General features: G+C 31.6%; 1 protein-coding gene across 1 annotated transcript; it reads left to right on the top strand.

Moving 5' to 3' along the window:
• Positions 1–15,694: 15,694 nt before the first annotated feature.
• LOC127092755 (auxin efflux carrier component 3) lies at positions 15,695–19,452 on the top strand. Its single transcript, XM_051031643.1, has 6 exons — positions 15,695–17,119; positions 17,320–17,596; positions 17,709–17,794; positions 18,473–18,630; positions 18,769–18,845; positions 18,949–19,452. The coding sequence occupies exons 1-6, from the start codon at positions 15,931–15,933 to the stop codon at positions 19,013–19,015; spliced, it is 1,854 nt and encodes a 617-aa protein (XP_050887600.1). The 5' UTR covers positions 15,695–15,930; the 3' UTR covers positions 19,016–19,452.
• Positions 19,453–21,899: the final 2,447 nt, after the last annotated feature.

Below are 21,899 nucleotides of genomic sequence, written 5' to 3'. Positions count from 1 at the left end.
CCATTTTAGAGAGCAATAACCGGTATAGTAACCCATAGTTTTGAGAGAAACAGAGTCACTTTAATTCACAGCCCGACTATTCGATATTTCCGCCAAATATTGGCATCCACCATTTTTGGCCAAGCAAATTCTAACAAGGTGAACGAAAAAGAACTCTTTTATTTGTTCGCCACATTTTTGCCACAAAAGGTGAATACCGTCCCTTTTATGCTATCTCACATGCAGGACATTGTCAATGAGAAGCGAGGGCCAATTATTTTTAGAGGTTTAATAACCTCCATAGCCAGAGTCCTTGGACTCGAAGAAAAATTATCCAGGCTAACCCCGCTCCCACATCATGCCATTGACATGGCAAGGAGCATGAAACTAGTAAAACGAAGGAGTGGCGATAAATTTAATTTAATAAATGCAAATAATGTGTTACAAGATTTTATCCTCCCAAATCCAAATCGCACAGATGTGCGTAACCCGGATAATTATTGTTATACTAATGATCCGGTGCCTAACCAAGTCTCCGCACATATTTCTGAGAATGTAGCTGCTGGCGGGGACACTAGTGAGGATCACATTCTGGAGCAAACTGCTCCCGCTACTGACTCACACACCACACATATGTCCTTTGAAAATGTTGCAGGTACATCTTCCAGTCAAAGACCCAGAAGAAGAAATGTGGCACCAACTACTCATGAGATCTATGTTGAACTGCTGCGGCGTAGAGAATTAGACGCTCAGCGTGACCTACAAATACAAAAGATGGAAGCTCAGCAAACTGAAATGATGCAAATCCTTCGCCAAATATAGCATGATCAGCACGACTACGCCTTCAGAACCGAACATAACATGTCTGGCTTGATCGATGAAATGGCAACATTGACAATGCGTGTGGAAGATCTCCAGAACTACACGCCACCTCACCAGCCAGGAAACGGTGGACGTGCATGTACACGTGGCAGAAGGCGCCAGTAGCAGGATACCCAGGTTCTACCTTTCTTTCCTATCTTATGTCGTTACATTAGGGACAATGCAAGGTTTAAGTATGGGGAAGGAAGCTTTACCGCTTTTATTTATCGCTTTCTAGGTAGATTTAAATTATTGTTATTGTCATTTCCTTTTGTTATTTTTTGTTAAAGTGTCAGCCGAGTTAAATATCAATGTGCTGTCGAGTCTTTATGCGTGGTTTCCGTTATTTACTAATTCTCCTACTTGCTCAAGCCATACAAAAAATTTCGCAAAAATCTAGACTTAGAGATACAATGCATCTTTTGAAAATTCTAACCTATAAATAAAACTGAGGTTGAATTGTAGAGATTTGGAAAAACTTTATAAGACCGACATCGTTTTAACACCTTAAATATCCCAAATATAAGATTGATTTGAGTACTTATCATGCTATAGCCTTAAATTCTATCCTTTAATATTTCCTTAAGTAGTTTATCTAGCAGTCAACACCATCCTAAACACACACTATGCAAGAAGTCGATGCAAATAAGTGTATGATCTCAGGCTTAAAAGAAGAAAAGATTATGAAATGTATGAAAAATGTTGTTCCCTCTAAGTTAGGTGATCCTCACCCGGTCATTTAGCCCAACGGTATAACCATCTTCGACTGTTATTTGAGCCAAAGTGCGAAAAAGAAAGAAATTAATAATGATGAGATCATAGTCACTAACAGACTATCTTGCTATGAATGTGAAAGGATAACAGGCTTAATGTGATTGCGCCAGAATGAAAAAGGATAAAAAGAAGGTTTAGTAAGGTAGGCTTAGGCATGACAACATGATTCAAATTAGTTTGTATAGGAGGGAGACTTATGGTTGCAATATTGCGACTATGTGTTCCAACGATACCCTTAGTGTGGAAGTGAGTACCTGTTAATACAATTTTGAACCAAAGTAAAGTTTATAGACTAGAATGAGTATCTGAATGCATCTGTGTCTTCTGCGAGTCTTGATAATGTATGCTGCAAATATTTCATGAAACTTTTCTTCATATACGCGGCATTTTCTTGAGGACAAGCAAAGGTTTAAGTATGAGGGAGTTTGATAACGCGAAAACGTATCGTATTTTTGGCTCCATATGAATTGATTTTTACTTGATTAACACTTATTATTACGCAGTATTCTATGTTTATTGCAGATATTTATCGATTAAAAGGTTTACAGCAAGCAAAATGGAAAATAGCAAAAAGCAAAGAAAAAGGAAAGAAAAAGAAAGAAAATGGAGAAAAATAGAGATAGTGGGCCACCAAAGAAAATGGGCTTGTGACGCCCATCATCTAGGGTGTGTGGCGCCCGCCACATGAACCCAAGGAGGAGGTGGCGCCCACCACCAAGCATGAAGAAAGGTGGCACTCATCCCTACAATTGTGGCGCTCGCCACAGAGTAAAGGGCTAGGGTTGTGGCAACCGCCACAACCTAGTCTTCCCTCTTTTTCTCCACGTTTCTATCCACGAATCCACCCACCTTCGCTACAAATGAAGGATGTGGAAAATATATAAGGACTCTCTCTCAGACTCGCCAAAACTCTCTCTTCTTTCAGTTTTCAAGCTACGATTAATTTTTAGTCAGAATTATTATTTTCCTTTAGTTTTCTAGGCAGTTTTCTTACTTTGTAAAAGTAATAGTTCTCCATATCGGGGACTATTGCACGTTATTATTTACGCTTTTGGGATTCAATTGTAACAGTTACACATTGCCAAAGCCTGCCGATATTATTTTAATCGAAGAATCAAGATTCAGTTCTAGTTCTCAATTCGTAACCCATGTTTTATTTTGATTGTTGTTTTATTTATTTATGCCTTATTTCATGTTTGATGTCCCAAATACCATGTCTGTTACCGGATCCATGTCCGACTAAACCCTTAGGTATCGGTATGTAAAGACCGTCGAAACGACGAGATTCATAAATAATTGGTGTTAGTTTTTATAAAAACTTATTTTTCCGGTTTTAGTTTCTTATTTTAATCAAACTGTTTTTCGTACGAGAGTACAAAACAAACTAAGGTTACGGTCAACAAGAACGAGAGTTTGAGATTTTAACCAGATAGCTGAAACTAGACATTAATCCTAAACATAACGAGAGCGCTTTAGGATTAATTAGACTTTATTTATATTCAAAAATTACTTTTAAATTCAAAATGAGACCGTGAGAGCCAAGCATTCTGGTTTAGGAGTATGGTCAGAGTCAATAGAAACGAGAGTGTAGGACTAAGTCCTTTCTATAAATAATTTCTACTGAAGAATATTTTAACCAATAAGATTACACCAACTATCTATCGAATCCCCAAAGTTTGATGCGTTACATACCGATATCCCCTATATTTCATATCTTTATTAATATTCTATTTATGTTATAGTTATTTCTCTTCATCCCTCCAATCTTAGAACGATCATCAGCCTTAGATTTACATAGCAACATTAAACCACGATACGTTCGATTATTAGTCCTTGTGGGTTCGATAATCTTTAACACTACGCGATAGGACTGTGCACTTGCAGTCACGATTCACATAGACTTACTAAGTCGCGATCATATACTCGGACAAAGGGACATCCTCTACTGATTAGGGTAAACATATCAAGGATGACTCGCTGAGGAAAATGAGGCATATTCATTACCAGTTACTAGGTAAGAATGACCTACTGGGAAAAGATGTCAAATGGGATTTACAACTACCTTTTACTGGGCAGAAGACCGAAGAGAGAGTATCCGTCACTGGTTAAAGTGAACATATCAAGGATAAACTCACAAGGAAGAATATCTGTCATCGGTTAAGATGAACATATCAAGGATAAACTGCCGGAAAAAATAGGGTTTACAACTATCCGTGGGGATAGAAGACCAAGCAAAGAGAAAATCCGTCACTGGTTAAAGTGAACATATCAAGGAAAAACTATGAGGGGGAGAATATGATTTATATCTACCATTTATTGGGCAGAATACCGCAAATAGGAGTTACAACTACCGGTTACTAGGTAGAAGACCGAAGAAAGAGACAATTCGTCACTGGTTAAAGTGAACATGTCAAGGATGAACTCTTCTGGGGAAAATAGGAATTACAACTACCTTTTACTGGGCAGAATACCGTATAGGAAGAATACCCGTCATTGGTTAAGATGAACATATCATGGATAAACTTACCGGGAAACAAAAAATGAATCCACTGGAGAAAATCAAAGAAGTAAATCACCTTTTACCGGTTACTGGGTAAATTAACACATGCAAAGTACTCAACATCAAGAAGAATATTACCAGTTGCTGGGTAATAAACTCTCGGGGGGCAAAAGACCTATCTAGGTAAGAACTACAAAGAAACAGTCAAACAAGACTCAACCCAATGAGGATATAACTCAATGGGAGTGGTTCCGTCTAGATAATGAACTGGGGAGGAAACTGAAATAATAATCATCCATGAGGAAATAACTCAGTGGGGACAGAAGAAAAGATAAACTTTTTCTACTTAAGAGGCTGACACTCTACAATTGAAGGAGGACAGACACACCAAATATGTATGGGGAGATAACGTCACCAAGGCAGGAGATCAGGAAAAAAAAATCAAATGCGATAAAATGCACAATGAGGTATCTGATGATGTGTTTTATGCATGCATATGCATGAGTATGTGTATGAACATGCTGACAAATGAGCATAAAGAATACAAATAATAAAGATCTGGTTCATCATAACTAGACGTTCGGCTAATCTCAACAAGATGGAGCACCAACTGGAGAACCTGTTAGGGATCCTTTTCTCAAACACTAAAGTAAGAGACTTCTTTGCTCAAGCATATAAGAGAGAGACTTACTTTGCTCAAGCACATAAGTAAGAGACTTCTAACAATCTACCTAGCAGATAAATGATTGTTGGGAAAATACATTTGATATACAATCAGAGGTGTATAAAGAATACACAGGAAATAGACTCTTTTAAGACTTAGAGATTTCTAAGATATACAAGGATAAGAAATCTTAAGTTTCAACTTGTGCTTTTATGTTGAAAGAGTAACTTCTCTTTTCGTATCAATTGGTGTATTTTTCTTAAAGACTTTTACCTCCTTAAATAGAGAAGAAAAGAGTAGTTGAAGATGCAACATAGTAGAGTCCCTTAAGAAGCTTCAAAAGAGACGTTGGAATGTTTTAGAAAATTGTTAGGTTAGGTGAAGGCTATTTTGAAAATCCTTTGCTACAAAAGGAATTAACACTTGTATCTCAGTAGACTCTATGAATAAAATAGAGCTTAGCTTTTCATATGACTAAGTATGTTCAGAGATGAACGATGACCTATCAGGGTCACCTTGGTCCTTGAGCTTTGAATGACTCAGGTTCTAATCATCAGAAGCAGACTTCTTCAAAGTCTAGTCTTCAGTGACTGACTTCTTTAGACTCTTCAAACGTCGATCTCTTATGAGTCGGGTCTTCAACTTCTGCTTCATCATATTTTCGTCTTTAAGCTTCTCTTTGGATGTTCATAGTCAGAATCAATACTTGGATTCTACATGAAATTCGAGTCTATGGTCCTGCGCACTTGAACAAACATTAGTATACCCAATTGTTCTTTAAATATTTTGTTATCATCAAAATCCTAGGGATATGGGGAAAATCAATTTTGTTCCAATAACTCTCTATTTAATATTTTTGTTATCAACAACCTGGTAAACAAGTTATAAAACATTGGTAGTGTAACAACAAATTTGAATGAAACAGTAGATTTTTTATAACGACAAAATTCCAACAAACTTGTTCTTCCCTTTCCTGTAACAATATGATTCAATAATATATAAGTTAAGTGATCAAAGAGAAACTTTTATCTGATATGAAAATTATGTAGTAGAAAAGTTTCAATTAAAAGATTTTGAAAACAATATAATTTGTCAGGAAAGAAGTGGTTTTTGAATTTGAAAAATCCACTGTTTATAATGATCATACACCTCTTGATTTTCAAAAAAGTAATTGTTAGAAATAAATTATGAACAATTTCCATGTTATATGAAAAGGTTTACGGATGAAAAAAAGTGATGAAAATAATGCAATGTTATAATCATTTTCAAAAGAAAGAAAATGTTAATCGATTAGCACCTAAAGGGTAATCAGTTACCTTATTGTAACATGCAAAAATTAGTGAAGAAAAGGTAATGCTAATCCATTATGCTTTTCCCTTTTCAAGGAGGATAATGAATTATGCTTTGTGAAAAAAGGGTTGAATAATCGATCATCCTAGTTTGCTTGCCAAAGGGATTAATCGATTACGCTTCTTGAAAAATTAAATTTTCTTCAAACAATAGCAAGGATAATCGATTATCATGACCTGCTTTGCAAAGAGGTTAATCGATTATACCGATGTGGATTTAGAAAATTTTCACAAATAAAAATGCTATTTTTTTCCATTTAAAAAATAATGCATGTAATGCTTTTTGAATATTTTTCTTTTAGCATTTATGATTTATATCATCAAAATATATTGTACCTTAACTTTGTCATGATTAATTTTGAAATTCTATAGTTTGATCAAATCTTGAATCATCTTTGCTAAGATTATTCTATTGTTGAATTTTTTCTTTCTTATGTATATTTGTCTTCATCAAACCATCTTCATGAGAGACTTGTTTTCACAAAGTATTATTTTGCCTCCATAGCTCGCTTAGTAAGATCATGTTCTTGGCTTAGCATGGTTTAGTGCTTTTTGGTAGGTTTTTGTATTTTCTTTGCGTTTTTATCCTTACTTAATGAATACATAGTTAAAAGTTCACACAAGCGTCTTCTCGTGTTTTATTGATAAATTGAGTTTTTTTCATTGATTACTTACAAATTAAGTTAATAAGGACTTATGTATTTCATGTATTTTTTATACTTATCAGATACAAGAAAATAAAAATGGAAAAGTAAATAGATAAGAAATCAAAGAAGCACACACCATACTTTTTACTAGTTTGACCCAAAACTATGAGGCATACGTCTAGTACCCATGAAGTGACTCTTGAGGTTTTCATTGTCACATAGCTTTTACAGCAAAATTATCCTACAACCTTCTTACACTAAGCTTTTATCTTAGGTTCAACTTACAACATTTATATCAAAATATTACAGTCAAGAGAACAATAATCTCTTGATTACAATTACACATCAACAATAATTTACACAAGATAACTCTACTTAAGTATTTGCTCTATCAATAATAAAAGGTATTTAAGTGAATATGAAATTTAAAAGAGCAAGTGAGCAAGTAGAAGAGAGTTTTATTTGTGAAGATTTCCTGATTATTTTCAAATGATCACAATTCCTCATTTTATATTAAAATATTTGGTCAATAAAGGAAATTTTTGGAGCCTGATCCACACCATAATTAATTATGCGTTCATAATTGATTATGACATAACAAAATAGAAAAGATTTTGTTGAATATGAACCATAATCAACTAAAAGGCTTCTTTAATTGATTATTGAACGAGCTCTTCCCATAATTGATTATACAAATATAATAATCGATTAGAGGATAAATGTTTGCTTATAATCGTTTAACAAAGCTTTGTAATAAGCTAAGCTTCATTTTTAAAAGGTTTGGCTCAAACTAAGAGGTTCTAAAATAAATATTTAAAATAGATGAAATTTTAAAAAAGATTTTAAATGTGTGTGTATGCGCGCATGTGCATGCGTGCTTGCGTGTGTGTGAGAGATACGACTTTAATATTTTGAGAGCAGACACTTAATTTTACATTTGATCATATATGAGAATAAATAAACATACAAATCAAGGATCACTAACGAGTTTTGTGCAATTGACTTGGTTTCTTGATGAAGTTCTTTAACTTTTGCACATGTCACCAAAAACTTCTCGCATTTTGATCTAATTCAAATTTAAACTTTGTTGGATGACATTTATGATTTTGTTTCAATTTCTCTGTCATCATAAAAATCAAATAACATGTTCAACACATAAAACCATAACAAACACTAAACCACATAAAATATAAACAATAAACAATATATTTATAATGTTATGAGCTCTAAACATAACCCATACACCATTCACTAGTTGTTCCTAATACTGCAACTGTCCGAATAATACGAGCTCTAAACATAACATAAAAGTATATGTATTAATGCACAATGTGAACTTACATAATAATAACTTAAATTTTTGTAACTACATTGGTTTACACAAAATATGAGTTATAAATATATGAACAAACATAGCAATAATCTAGAGATAAAGAGAGAGAAAATAAAAATTTATGATAAATAATTGAAAAATGAAATAAAATCACGTTGGTATTCATTAAAAAAACGAAGAATATGGGCTCTTAGCTTTCTGAATATGTGAATATAAGTAAAATTAAAAGAAAAATATTTTTAAAAAAAGTGTTTAGTAAAAAATAGCTTATATTTCACATTAACTTAAAAATTGTGTGCCAATAAAAAGACAATGTTTTTTTATGAAGAACAATATTTATTTTAAGAGTATTATTTTAACAAAAAAATGTTATTGATTATTATTTTTGTCTTTTTTTTTTCGAGTTTACATCACTTTTTTCTATAAAGCCGGTAAATTTCTTAGAACTTTTCAAAAGATTTTTTTATTTGAATAATAATAATAATGATTTTAAAAAAACATATTGTCATTTTTTTCTGTGTTGTATTGATAGCATTTTTCATAAAAATATTCTTAAATGATAGCTATTAAAATCTAAATTTAACTTAGCAGTCTTCTATTAGAGAATTTGAATTCTTTAAAACTTTATAAATTAATAAAATTATTTTAAACTTCATAAATGCTTATGATCAACTTTATTGAAATAGATCTTGGTTTATAAAAAATATTATAAGTCATTACAATCTATTATAAGTATTTTTCCTTAAAGTCTAATTTAGTTTTTCATAACTTATATAGAATCCACAAACTTTGTATGTTACATAATGAAGACTATAAACCTTAATTATCACATTGTTGAAGTAGGGTTCAATAGGAAAGAAGGTAATATAAGCTCACTTATTTGACTATGATGATCACTATTTAACCAACACTTTGCTTACTTCAAAAACAGAAAGAAAAAAGAGTGATTGATTGAACTACTCAACTTATTGGGACCATTAAGTGCATGTGAAAACCTTTTGCCCATTACTTTAAAACTGCACATGTCTTTGATTCTTTTCTTTGACCCTATAATCGCCTAACCAAAAATGACTCAACATGTGGGTCTATATATGCTATTCATCGATAGTTACTCTTAATCTATACAACTTTTGTTAACACATTTTTTTTGCCTTTTAATCATACATTATACATAGCAAGCTAACTCACTAATCATCACCAATTATATTCACCATTAAAAAAATAAACAGATGCAGAAAAAAACAATCATCTTCAGCACGGGTCACTAATGACTATGTGATAAATTAAGTTGTTTAAGACATTTGTAGAAAAGAATATATGTCATTAGAAAAAAACATCAAAGGTTATTATTATCAATGACATTCGTGCATGTTTTTGTTTCTATAATTTGCTTTACGCAAAGTTCAATTATTTTAAATAAAGTAGTTAAATCAATATATGAACTCTCATTGATAGGGACTCTAAATCCATATTGTGATGATATATATTATTGAATTTGATTTCCATAAAAATAGAAAGCAAGACTTTTCCCTGTTAAGCTTATTCATGGACATGTTTCCTCAAATTAAGTATGATATTCGTCTCAATACTACAAAAATAAACTATTATAATAATTACAGCAGAAATTAGATATCTCCCTTGATCCGTTTTTTTGGATTGAGACATCAAAATTAAATATGATTTTATGTGTTATTTTCAACAAGCATAGGTTTTATGCTTAAATGTATTTATAATTCTTTATAGAAACATAGTTATAGTTGAAGAGTTTCATATAATTTTACTACAAATTCAGTTTACTCTTCTATATGTGATATATAATTTTTAAAAGTGATATCTATAATTTTTAAAAGTGATACCTAGAGCTTTAAAGTGTTTAAGAGTTACTGTTGATTCTACTTGTTCATAAAGTGAACATTAAAAATTCTTTTGAGAATTCTGAAAATAATTTTAGTGAGAAATTCCATCTTCTTGAAAGTAAGGAAGAATAAGGATAGATGAAGTAAGCAAACGAAAATGATCTTTGAGTTTTAAGATGTGATAAGAATATGCAAACATGTCATCAAGATCTTTTCAATGATGCATTAGATGTTGAGGTTGTTACTCATAAAGAATCGAAAAAGAAGAATTTCAAGGCAACGTTATTCATCTATCATGTATTGAAAGTTTCACTTAAAAAAAATAGAGAATGCAACTTCTTCGAATGAAGTGCGAGACATTTTTGAAAAATTTCATGCCGACGATGACAAATTCATGGAAGTTCATTTACAAACATTGAGAAGATAATTCGAGTTAATGCAGATGAAGAAGAGTGAGAAGTTGTTGAGTATTTCAACAAGATCAACTTGAATTTTCTTCAAAAATAAATTGTGTTCATCAAGATTAGAAGAAAATAAACTAATGAATAAGAAAAACATTCAATGATATAATTGACAATAATTTGAATATTTTGAGAATGAGTGTTAAAGAAAACATGTTTCCAGAGGCAGAGACAATGTTGATATTAAGGCACACATGGATCAGGGTGAGAGTGACTCAGATTCGGACTATGTCCTCCCAATGTCAACAATAGATTATGAACTTGAAATCATATATAGTGGTATATGGACATAGGTTGTTCAAATCACATGAAATATATTCGAGAATGGCTAGTTAATTTTGATGATTCAAGGGAGGCTGGGATAAGATTTGATAATAATATGAATGTTCCATTAAAGGGAGTTGGTTATATTTTGATCAAAAATAGACATGAAAATCAAGCACTCGTTACTAGTGCGTTGTATGTTTCAAGTATGACGAGTAACTTGTTAAGTACGGATAAATTTCCTTAGAAGAGATTTACCATGCATCTTGTCAATAATTACAAGGAAATATTTGATGCACATCATAAAATTATTTTGAGAGTTCCCCTCATTCAATTAGAATCTTTCAGGATATAAATGCAACGAATTCTCATAGTCTTGCTTTTAAGGTGATTAAAGACGATGATTGACTATGGCATATGATGTATGGACACCTTAATTTCAAGAATTTGTGTACCTTAATGTCTAGAGAGATGGTGCATGATTTGTCGATAATCATATTTCTTATAAATGTCTGCAAGAGCTGCTTGATAGGAAAGCAAAAAAGGAAATCCTTTGTTCCTCGAATTTCAGGGAGAGCTCATAGTAAATTTGATATGGTATATACTTATTTTTGTGGTCAGTTTGAAACAATGTTATTGTGATGAAATATATTATTTTTCTTTGTTGATGAGTTTAGCAGAATAATATGGGTATCTAATTAAAATCAAAGATGGAATAATTTAAGTTTTAAATTTTTTTAAGTAATGGTACGAAAAACAAAGTCGAAAGACAACACAAGAATCTCTGAGTGATGGATGTGATGAGTACACTTCATGAGCATTTTAAAACTTTTAGAAGGATATAGGCATTCAAAATGAGATCATAACACCATACACCCCTGAACATAATGGTCTTATTGAGAGGAGGAACATGAATATCATGAACATGTCTAGATGCATACCGGAAGCAAATAAACTTCCACATGATTTTTTGGTGTGAAGTTGTCACAACTTCTTGTTATGTGTTCAACAAGAGTATAACCAAGATATTAGACAAGGTTTTAGATGCACTTTGATAAAGTCACATTCCATTTGTCAAAAATTTGAGGATCTTTGGTTCTTTATTTAAAACACATGCTAAACCATAGAAGAAAAAATCTTGAAGATAAAAGTAAAGTTGATAAATATGATATCATTATTTACCAGATGATCACACCAGAGGGAGACCACCTAACCTTATTTATTGATGTTGTGCCTCCCATCTATGTAGAATCTTCTAAATCTTATTTATGGATTACTATTAGAGGAAAAATTAAGGAAATATAAAAGAATAAAAAATGGAACATAGTCTCCTCAACATCACAAAAGATACCTATTGCAATCAAATAAGTCTACAAAGTGAAGCATCTCCTAGATGGTTTCATTTACAAATACAAGGCAAGACTCGTTACAAAGGGATTATTACAAAAGCATGGTCTCGACTTCACATAAGTTTTGCACTAGTTGCAAAAATTTAGACAATCAGATAAGTAGTAGTTGTGACTAACTTTTTGCAATGAAGTTTTGTTCAGCTAGACGTCAAGTATGTATTTCTTAATAGTTTTCTCGAGGAGGAAGTTTATCTTGAACAACCTTAGGGAATCATTACAAAAGGTGAAGAAAATAAGGTCATGAAACTTAACATGATATTCTATGGAATGAAACAATCTCCAAGCCTAGGACAAGAGGATCGACGAGCTCATAAAGCATATTGGCATTACAATTTACACTTGAACATGAAATTTATGTGAAAAGACTGAATCAAGACAATCTCAACATAATGTGTCTATATGAAAATGATATAGTCATCACAAGAAGAAATCACAATGAGATTGAGAACCTCAAATTCATCATAAGCATTAAATTTAATATGTTTGGCTTAGGAGACCTGGATTACTTTTTTATCCTTGAATTTAATACAACCATTAAACACTTGACAATTCACTAGAGTAAGAACATAAGTAATATCTTAAAAATATTTAATATGTTGAACGACAAGTCAACAAGTTCATATAACAAAATATTAACGCTAATTCAATGTAAGTTAGACTATACGTTATTTTTGGACAATGTATCATATTTTCATCTCGATAAATATTATAAATGATATGTTTTAATGGTATGTTGGAGCATACTAATATAATCCTACATTTTAAAAATAAGATTGAAAAGTAACATAGTTTATATAGAAAAAGAAGAATTTTTAAAATAAAATTAAGGTACATATGGAATACAAATTTAGCACAAATAATTTTATTTATATTGAATTAATTACTAGTAGAATTTAGATATTGTCTAACTCAACCATAACCTAATCGACTCATAAAAAAATATATTCTATGTGTGAAAACACAATTTTAAATCATATATAATTAAATATAAGTAAATGTGAGAATAGACTAGACCAATTAAGTGTGACTTACTACTTAGTCAACCTAGGTTTAAGGTAGACCAAATTTGTTTTAAATTTAAAAAATTAGAATTTTTAAAAAATCTATTTAATTAAAAAAGACTAAGTCATAAGTCATATATCGTAAAAAAGCCTTTTAAATCTATCAAACCATCTTATTTAAATAAGTATGAATAAATTTATTAATATTATATTATATATTGTATTTTAAATTAGAATACAAAAATAAAGTTAAGTTATCTTAAAGAACTTATGAAAATAAGTTGAAAAAAATCTTATGAATAATGTCATAAATTGTTTTTGTAATTACTCAAAAATAAATAGTCTCACAAAACTTATGCTACTAGGTAAATTCACTTATGCTACTAGGTAAACTCGTATAAGTCAATATAAACAAACATTTAGTCTTATTATTCTTTTAATTTGTTAGTCTATTTAAACATTAGTTGAATTGATTTTACCTATGTTGAAATGAAATGAATTTTTAAATAGACTAATAGATTAACCAAGTCATCAAAAAAGGCAGACTCAAGCCTAAAAATAAACTTTTAACAAATTATAAGTCAGACTTAAGCTTTGAATGTTTAATAGGTCATTCTTAGACTTGGTAAAACATAACTCAACCTAACCTATTGTCACCCCTAAATATGAGAGTCTTAATAGGATCTAATAAAATATTAGAATATGACTTTACAAAATCTGACTTATAAAATGATAATTGTCTTCACTTATAAACCTACTCATATTAATCAAATGTTATACTTCCAACATACAATCATCATACTCATTTCAAAATATTGTATTGGATCTAATTCAGTCTTATAAAACCGTATTATAAGATTATGTGTGTCACTCTTTATAAATTCTAACTAAGCATCACATTTAATCTACGTGAGATTTGAATCCTTTCTAATGCACCATCTCACGCATAACATAATTAAACTTTATATGTCAATATAAATGGTGGATGATTCGAATAGATAAGTTTTGATATCATATTAAATTTTTACATTTGACCTAACTCATCTTTAAAAATTTGATTTGTAAGATAGTGTTTGACTCACTTATAAATATTTGTTAAAACTTTGTGTCTACACATCTAGACTGTAGACAGAATGATTCGATAACATTAGTCTAATAGTGAGTACGGTAATAATAGTCTAATAGTGAGTAGTACATAATTTTTAGACAAATTTTTTTACCATCTTAAAAATTTGAATTCAACATAATTCAACCTTAAAAAATCAGCATACAAAATAATTGTAATCACTTTTAAATATATGTCTCATATAGTGTAAAACTATTAACATACATCTCATGACTCACTTATAAGAGTTAAAAACCAACTCTTAAAATAATGAGATATATATAAAGTAGAATTCTTAAGAATTACCTTAATCTTATTTTATTTTCAATTCAAAAATAAGTAAAATTAGACTATTCTATTAGACATAATCAATAGTTCATTTTAGTATTTTCAATATAAATCAATCTCGTAACTCAAAAGAATTATTTGCATATTCCCATCCCACTTTTCAATTTAAATTAAAAAAGTCCCGAAAAAAGGGACTTTTTTGTACTGAAAAGGTGCTAAAACTTGAAAGAGAAAGAAGAAGCAAGAGGTTCTCCAATCCCAATTTCCAAACTGGCCCCATACATACATTGCAACCTTTTCCATGCATCTTAACCAATGTAGGTTAACATAACCATAGCATGTGGTCACATCCTAACCCTATTCACACGGTTACCCTGGGCCCAACCTCATGGGATCACTTTCCATGGTCCCCTCTTATTTCTCTTCACCAAACTAACCTATTATAACCTACACTTAATTTTACATTAATTTTAAGTCAAAAAGTTAAACACTTGTATTATCCATCCAAAGTACAATAAATGTATAAAATCATTCAGAGTAAACTCATAACTACTTATATTATTACATATATCAAAATATAAAGAATGTCAAAAAAAAATAACCACCAAACATAATTATCACTTAGTCGTAAATTTAACAATAATAAATTAATAGAGATTTTATTTAACCATAATTTAACTGCGTCAGACATTTTATGATATATAATTGAATCACAGTTAAATTTTAGATTTTATATAATAATCTATCTTGCACGCTCAAAGACGGTGATGATTATAATTTTAATCCATGCATTTTGTTTAATCTTGATTCCTTTAATTTTCATATAAAATATTTTGCCCTCAAATTTTTTATTGTTTCAATTATAAGTCCCTTCATCCATATTCATTTGTTTAAAACCCTATGATTCTTTCCTAACTTATCAAAATTCACAATTTGTATGATTAAATTACTTCAAAAGTCTTCATACAACTGCATTAGTTTAAGATTGTATTTAAATTCATAACTCATAATTACATTTAAAGATATATCAACAAATTTAATACTATTATGTATCCAAACTTAAATCTAAACTCAAAAACTTGTCTTATCATCTCATTAAGCTCAAAAACTTCTCTTATAGATATATATCAATTTAACAAGAACAAAAATGTTAACAAAATACATGAGATATCAATTCTTGAATGTGGTTATATATACCCTACACACACTATGCAAGTCACACATTTGTACTCTAGAATTACAAAACTCACTCTCACTTTCTCTGACACCTTCTCTTTCCAAACCTCATCCTAATCTCACAAGCCAGTACTCCTACAAGTACAGTACCCACCAGACAATCACTGAAACACATCTCCTTCCTACTCCTACTTAACTAACTATAACCGTTTTCTTCCATTAACTCCTCTTTCTCACATGCCACTCAACCTTCACTACCAAAAATGATTACATTCAAAGATCTATACACTGTCTTAACAGCAGTCGTTCCATTATATGTTGCTATGATCTTAGCCTACGGTTCTGTCCGTTGGTGGAAGATTTTCTCACCCGATCAATGCTCCGGCATAAACCGTTTCGTCGCGGTTTTCGCCGTCCCTCTCCTCTCTTTCCATTTCATCTCATCCAACAATCCATACCAAATGAACTTCAGATTCATAGCGGCAGACACACTGCAAAAAATCATCATGCTTTTCGCGCTTTCGTTATGGACTAAGTTCACTAAAAACGGCAATTTAGAATGGATGATAACCATTTTCTCCTTGTCCACGCTTCCAAACACTTTGGTTATGGGAATTCCTCTTCTAATTGCTATGTATGGTGATTATTCAGGAACCTTAATGGTTCAAGTTGTGGTTCTTCAGTGTATCATTTGGTACACTCTTTTGCTCTTTCTTTTTGAGTACCGTGGTGCTAAGCTTTTAATCATGGAACAGTTTCCTGAAACCGCGGCTTCGATCGTTTCGTTTAAAGTTGATTCGGACGTTGTTTCGCTCGACGGAAGAGATTTTCTTGAAACGGATGCTTCTGTTGGTGATGATGGGAAGTTACATGTTACTGTGAGAAAATCTAACGCGTCGCGGAGGTCGTTTATGATGACTACTCCGCGACCGTCGAATTTGACTGGAGCTGAGATTTATAGTCTCAGCTCCACGCCAAGAGGGTCTAATTTCAACCACGCCGAGTTTTACTCCATGATGGGTTATCAACCCAGACATTCCAATTTTGGTACTACTGATCTCTATTCTGTTCAGTCTTCTAGAGGACCCACTCCTAGACCTTCGAATTTCGAAGAAAACGGCGCAACTTCGCCTAGATTCGGGTTTTATCCGGCGCAGACCGTGCCTGCTTCGTATCCTGCGCCGAATCCTGAATTCTCTTCTACTGCGAAAACTGTGAAGAATCAAAATTTGATGCAGCAGCCACAACAGCAACAGGTTTCATTGCAGACAAAGGGCTCTCAGGATGCTAAGGAATTGCACATGTTTGTGTGGAGCTCAAGTGCTTCGCCGGTGTCGGAAAGTGCCGGTCTCAACGCCTTCCGAAATTCGGAACAATCAGAAGAGGGTGCTAAAGAGATCAGAATGGTGGTTGCTGATGAACATAATCAAAATGGTGAAATCAATAACAAAGGTAACAGTTTGAATGTATCTGCATAACTATGAACTGAAGTAGTTCATATGAGCATAATGAATGATTAGTATTTTATTGCACTAAATTTTGATAAAAAAATTTATGCAGTTTAATTACTTCTTGTTAAAGATATTAATATGATTACTTAAAGTTTTTTCAATTTTGTGAATAAATGTTGTTTAATAATGATGAATTTTTAGGGGAAGTTGGTGGGGAAGAAGATTTCAAGTTCATTGGAGTGAAGGGGGAAGAACAAGTTGGAGAAGGGCTCAATGGGTCTAACAAACTGAGCTCCAATGCAACACCAGAGATCCACCCTAAAGCCACCGGAGTGGCCGATTCCGGTGTCGGAAAACTCATGCCTCCGGCGAGTGTCATGACTCGTCTCATACTCATTATGGTTTGGAGAAAACTTATCCGAAATCCCAACACTTATTCAAGTCTTATTGGTCTCATTTGGTCCCTTGTTGCATTTAGGTAAATATTATAAAAAAATCGAATAATTTAATTGTTAATTTATTATTTTTTCCTTCTCATTTTTTATTATTGTAATAAATCAGTTACAATTATTTTGATTGGTTATTTACAGGTGGGGTGTTCATATGCCTAAAATAGTAGAGAAATCAATTTCCATACTCTCTGATGCTGGGCTTGGAATGGCTATGTTTAGCTTAGGTCAGTGATACAAAACTCATTTATCCAAATTCTTTAACAATTTATTCTTTTATTCATATAAATATCATTAATTTAGTTGATATAGTTATAAAAAGTTACATCTTTTTGTAAACTTTATACGTTGATAATTATAAATAAATAAAAAGTAGTAAAGTAAAAAGAATAGAGCAATCCCACATGATTGAATATGGGTGAGTAGGTATGAAGCATGGATTTGGGGGCAAAGCATGTAAACAAGTGATAGCCATCCATTATATTGGTGATGTTTGTCTCCGACATATGGGACCCAATTTCAAACTAGGTTACCTTGTTCTTCAGACACAATTGACAATGTTGGTGGTGACTGCCACCCTAATTAACCATAGTGGTTGAAATAATAGAATCATCAACACCTATATCTTTTCTTTTCTTTTCAAACAAATTTGTTCTTTCATTTCAAATAGTACTATTACACCCTGTCTCACTATCAATGTTCTTTAAGATAATGCATTGAAGTAAATGATGTTTAATTTGATAGCGATATTCTTATACCATTTTTAAATTGTGGATTAGACTCAACTCATCTATATGAAATTGATTATTCTTTTTTGTACATATATATTTCAAATATATATTATTTGATGTAAAAGTTTTATCAAAGTTTGATTTGGTGATATCTTATTTATTTATTTGATTTAGGTTTATTTATGGCTCTTCAACCTAAGATAATTGCATGTGGAAATTCGGTTGCCTCATTTGCCATGGCTATTAGATTTCTCACTGGTCCGGCAGTTATGGCAGCTGCTTCTATCGCTGTCGGCCTCCGTGGTACCCTCCTTCATGTAGCAATTGTTCAGGTTAGTTATCTTTTTTTTTTACTTATTAATAAATTTTGGTAAAAAATAATTTTTTTAATAGTTTTGATTTTAAACTCATATCTCAAATTTTGCGATTATTAACTTACAGTAATTAATTATTGTTTTGATTGAAAATAGGCCGCACTTCCACAAGGGATTGTTCCGTTTGTGTTTGCAAAAGAATATAATGTTCATCCTGCCATTCTTAGTACTGCGTAAGAAATTAAACATAATTTTTAATATATTTTGATATTAAGCTTATAAATCATACTTACTACAAATGAAGTTGACTAATTTTTTTAATGAATTGAATTGTAGGGTTATATTTGGGATGTTGATAGCTCTTCCAATTACTCTACTCTACTACATTCTCCTTGGTTTGTAAAAAAAAAAAGAAAAATACATATTCATAGTTTGGAGTTGGAAGATAGTAAACATGGATGGAGATGATTACAAGTGGAGTATTCTGTTATCACAAGGAGGAATATTTTTTTAATAAATATTTTATTTGAAAAGTGTCACTACTAACTAGTTTTTCAACAACAGAAATTGTCATTCCAAGTCTCAAAAAAGAAGAAGAGGGAATTTGAGAATATTTGAAGATTAAAATGTTACATTCCTTGTTTCCAAGATGATGTAACTTTCAAAAGAGAGAATGTAACATTGTATGGGAGACATAAAAGAGGAAAACAAGGGAAAACTAGAATATGAAATTGTTCCTTTTCTATCAACCATTTGTATACTTTTATGAGAAAAATATGTTTGGGTAGTAATTGTGTAGATGAAAGAAATTGGAAATGACAATGAAGCCTTTTTACCTAATTATTTTTGTTATGATTATTAATATTTGTGTTTTTGTCATTGATTGTTTATGGATCCATCAATAATTTTGGGTTGTCGTTTATCTTTTGTTTAGTAGTTTATTTAGGTTGTTTCTTTTTGACAAATTTGAAAAGTTATTCATTGAATGGTGACATTGTATAGTTTGGTCTACTATCTTTTCATTGCTTTTAGATACTATAATAATATTCAAATGATTATTTTAGATTGACATGGTTGAGATGGTAAGTTGAGATTATATACCTTTTGAGGTTGATTTGACATTGTATTTTAACTCTTAATTGAAAGAAGTTAAGGTTTTTTAATAGTCTACCCACCAGCCAACAAATTGTTAATCTCTTAAATTTTATTTTATTCGGAGTTCATTATATACTTTGTTACAAAAGACTATTATAAATGATTACAAATAAATTATAAAAGATGTTATCTAAATTTCAAAAAATAAATTTTATTTTTTATTCAACTTTTCAATCTCTTTAACTCTATATATGAATCACATAAATTTAATATGTTTAGAAGTGTTTCTCAATTTTCCTAAAATATCTTCAAGGATTTTCTAAACTCTCAAAGCCTTCTCTCCATCTTCGACTCTGAAGTTCTGAAGGTTCTGATAGCAAACATGCAAGAGATACATGATTAAAATTTCTAAAATTCAACGGATCCATAATAAGGCAAAAAGATAACTCATAATCGAGCAATCGCAAATCGAGAAAACCGGTCTTGAACTCTGACGAACCGAACTGCTCGCCAAATTCAGACCCATTGTCATGCGCGTTGTCAATATCCTGCCACGCTGGATCCACTGTCAACCTCACTTTGCCCTAGATCCACCATCAACCTTACTCTGCATTGCTACGTCGTCCCAACTCAATCGTTAGCCTCACTTTGGATTTACAACTTTTGATTTTTGTAATCTCGAAATATGTTTTTTTTTCTTGTCATCACGTAAGATTTTAAAACATACTTCAACAATCCTCATCTTAACTAGAAACTGTGATGATGTCAATTTATCCATCAATCATATTCTCCTTTGTATTTTAGACTACATAATTTTATTCGAGGGTGTGTCAGATATGATGTAGTTTTGTCTTTATCTATAAAATTTTGAGTTTTTATTTTCATTTTCCAAGAACCTTACTTTCCTTCCTTCAATGTGATTTTCTCTTTCTAAAATATGATGTCTAATTATGAACTATTTTGATCCATTAATAGAGTATGATAAGTGACATTTTGCCTTGCAATCAAACTTTCTTCAGTGTGAAGGCTTTGTGAACTCATCCAAGTGGATCACTAAAACCACCTTCGTTCTCTATGTAAGTTACCTTACTCACCTCATAAATTTTATCTTATAGAACCTCTGGGAATATCTGTTAATGAATCACATTTTGAGATTTATTGCTATGAAAATCTTTAAACTCCCCTGCTTCACTAATTAGGACATTGATGTTTTCTCCTAGTGACTTTCCCGCAATATTCAGATTAATTGGTCTTTGATATTTGTTCGTTCTTTGTGTATTTTCTCGCAAACAATGTGGAAATAGGTAAGAGATCTATTTTAATAACTAAAACCTAAATAGTCTTACATATACAATAACTTGAGGGTTTTATCATGGTTTATCGCAAAACAAGTCGGTAAGTGGTATAATAATACTATTAAAAATCACTTTATTTGGGAACTATTTATACACTACAAGATAATCTCACATTTGAGATAGCCAAAATCCCCCATTTTCAATAGATTTTTTTTGTTGGAAAAATAGTCGATGCAAATGTTATCAATGACCAAACGCCTCAGGCAAACACCAATATGGCTTTACATGCGGCCTAAAGCCTTAAAACGTAATTAATTTTTATATTTATTTTTGGAAAAAATATTTATGGCAGCTAAAACGCCCCAAAAACACCATTTAATTTATTTCAAAAGAAACACTACCAGCGATCAAAAAGCTCCCTCTTTGCCATTTAATTTTTCACTAAAACAATCTTGAGCTTTTGCATAGAATCAACCTAACAACCTTACAAAATAGTCTTGAGATTTTGCATAGGATCACCCCAACAACCTTGAACTTTTGTATAGGATCAACCCAATGTTTACTGTGGAAATTGGTAAACAACCGCTGGTCCTCCCTAGGCCTTAAAACTAAGGGTTACTTGCAGGATCGACCAGTTGATCCTAAGACATGTGCTAGTGTAACAGTGTGACTTATTCAATTCGACAGATAATTAACTTTGTGAGAAACGGCTCCTAACAAAGTGTTGAACAAGCACAGTTTTTTTCCACACGAAATGATAATGATGATGTAGCTTATGGGTGACTCGTGACCGACAACACTACAACATTCAAAAGACGTACACGACAAACACGCTTTTGGTGAATTCTATTATCGTAATAGAATCAGTGTCGACAGCGTAGACGACAATGTAAAGTG

Source organism: Lathyrus oleraceus, chromosome 6 (assembly GCF_024323335.1).
Source record: "Lathyrus oleraceus cultivar Zhongwan6 chromosome 6, CAAS_Psat_ZW6_1.0, whole genome shotgun sequence".
NCBI lineage: Eukaryota > Viridiplantae > Streptophyta > Magnoliopsida > Fabales > Fabaceae > Lathyrus > Lathyrus oleraceus.
This window is presented reverse-complemented; position numbering and strand designations above follow the sequence as displayed.

What these genes read in the sequence shown, in the direction of transcription:
- LOC127092755 (XM_051031643.1), top strand. Translation starts at nt 15,931, where the DNA reads ATGATTACATTCAAAGATCTATACACTGTCTTAACAGCAGTCGTTCCA. An exon ending in TGGTGAAATCAATAACAAAG is followed by an intron (nt 17,120 to 17,319) that starts GTAACAGTTTGA and finishes ATGAATTTTTAG; the next exon opens with GGGAAGTTGGTGGGGAAGAA. An exon ending in TTCATGTAGCAATTGTTCAG is followed by an intron (nt 18,631 to 18,768) that starts GTTAGTTATCTT and finishes GATTGAAAATAG; the next exon opens with GCCGCACTTCCACAAGGGAT.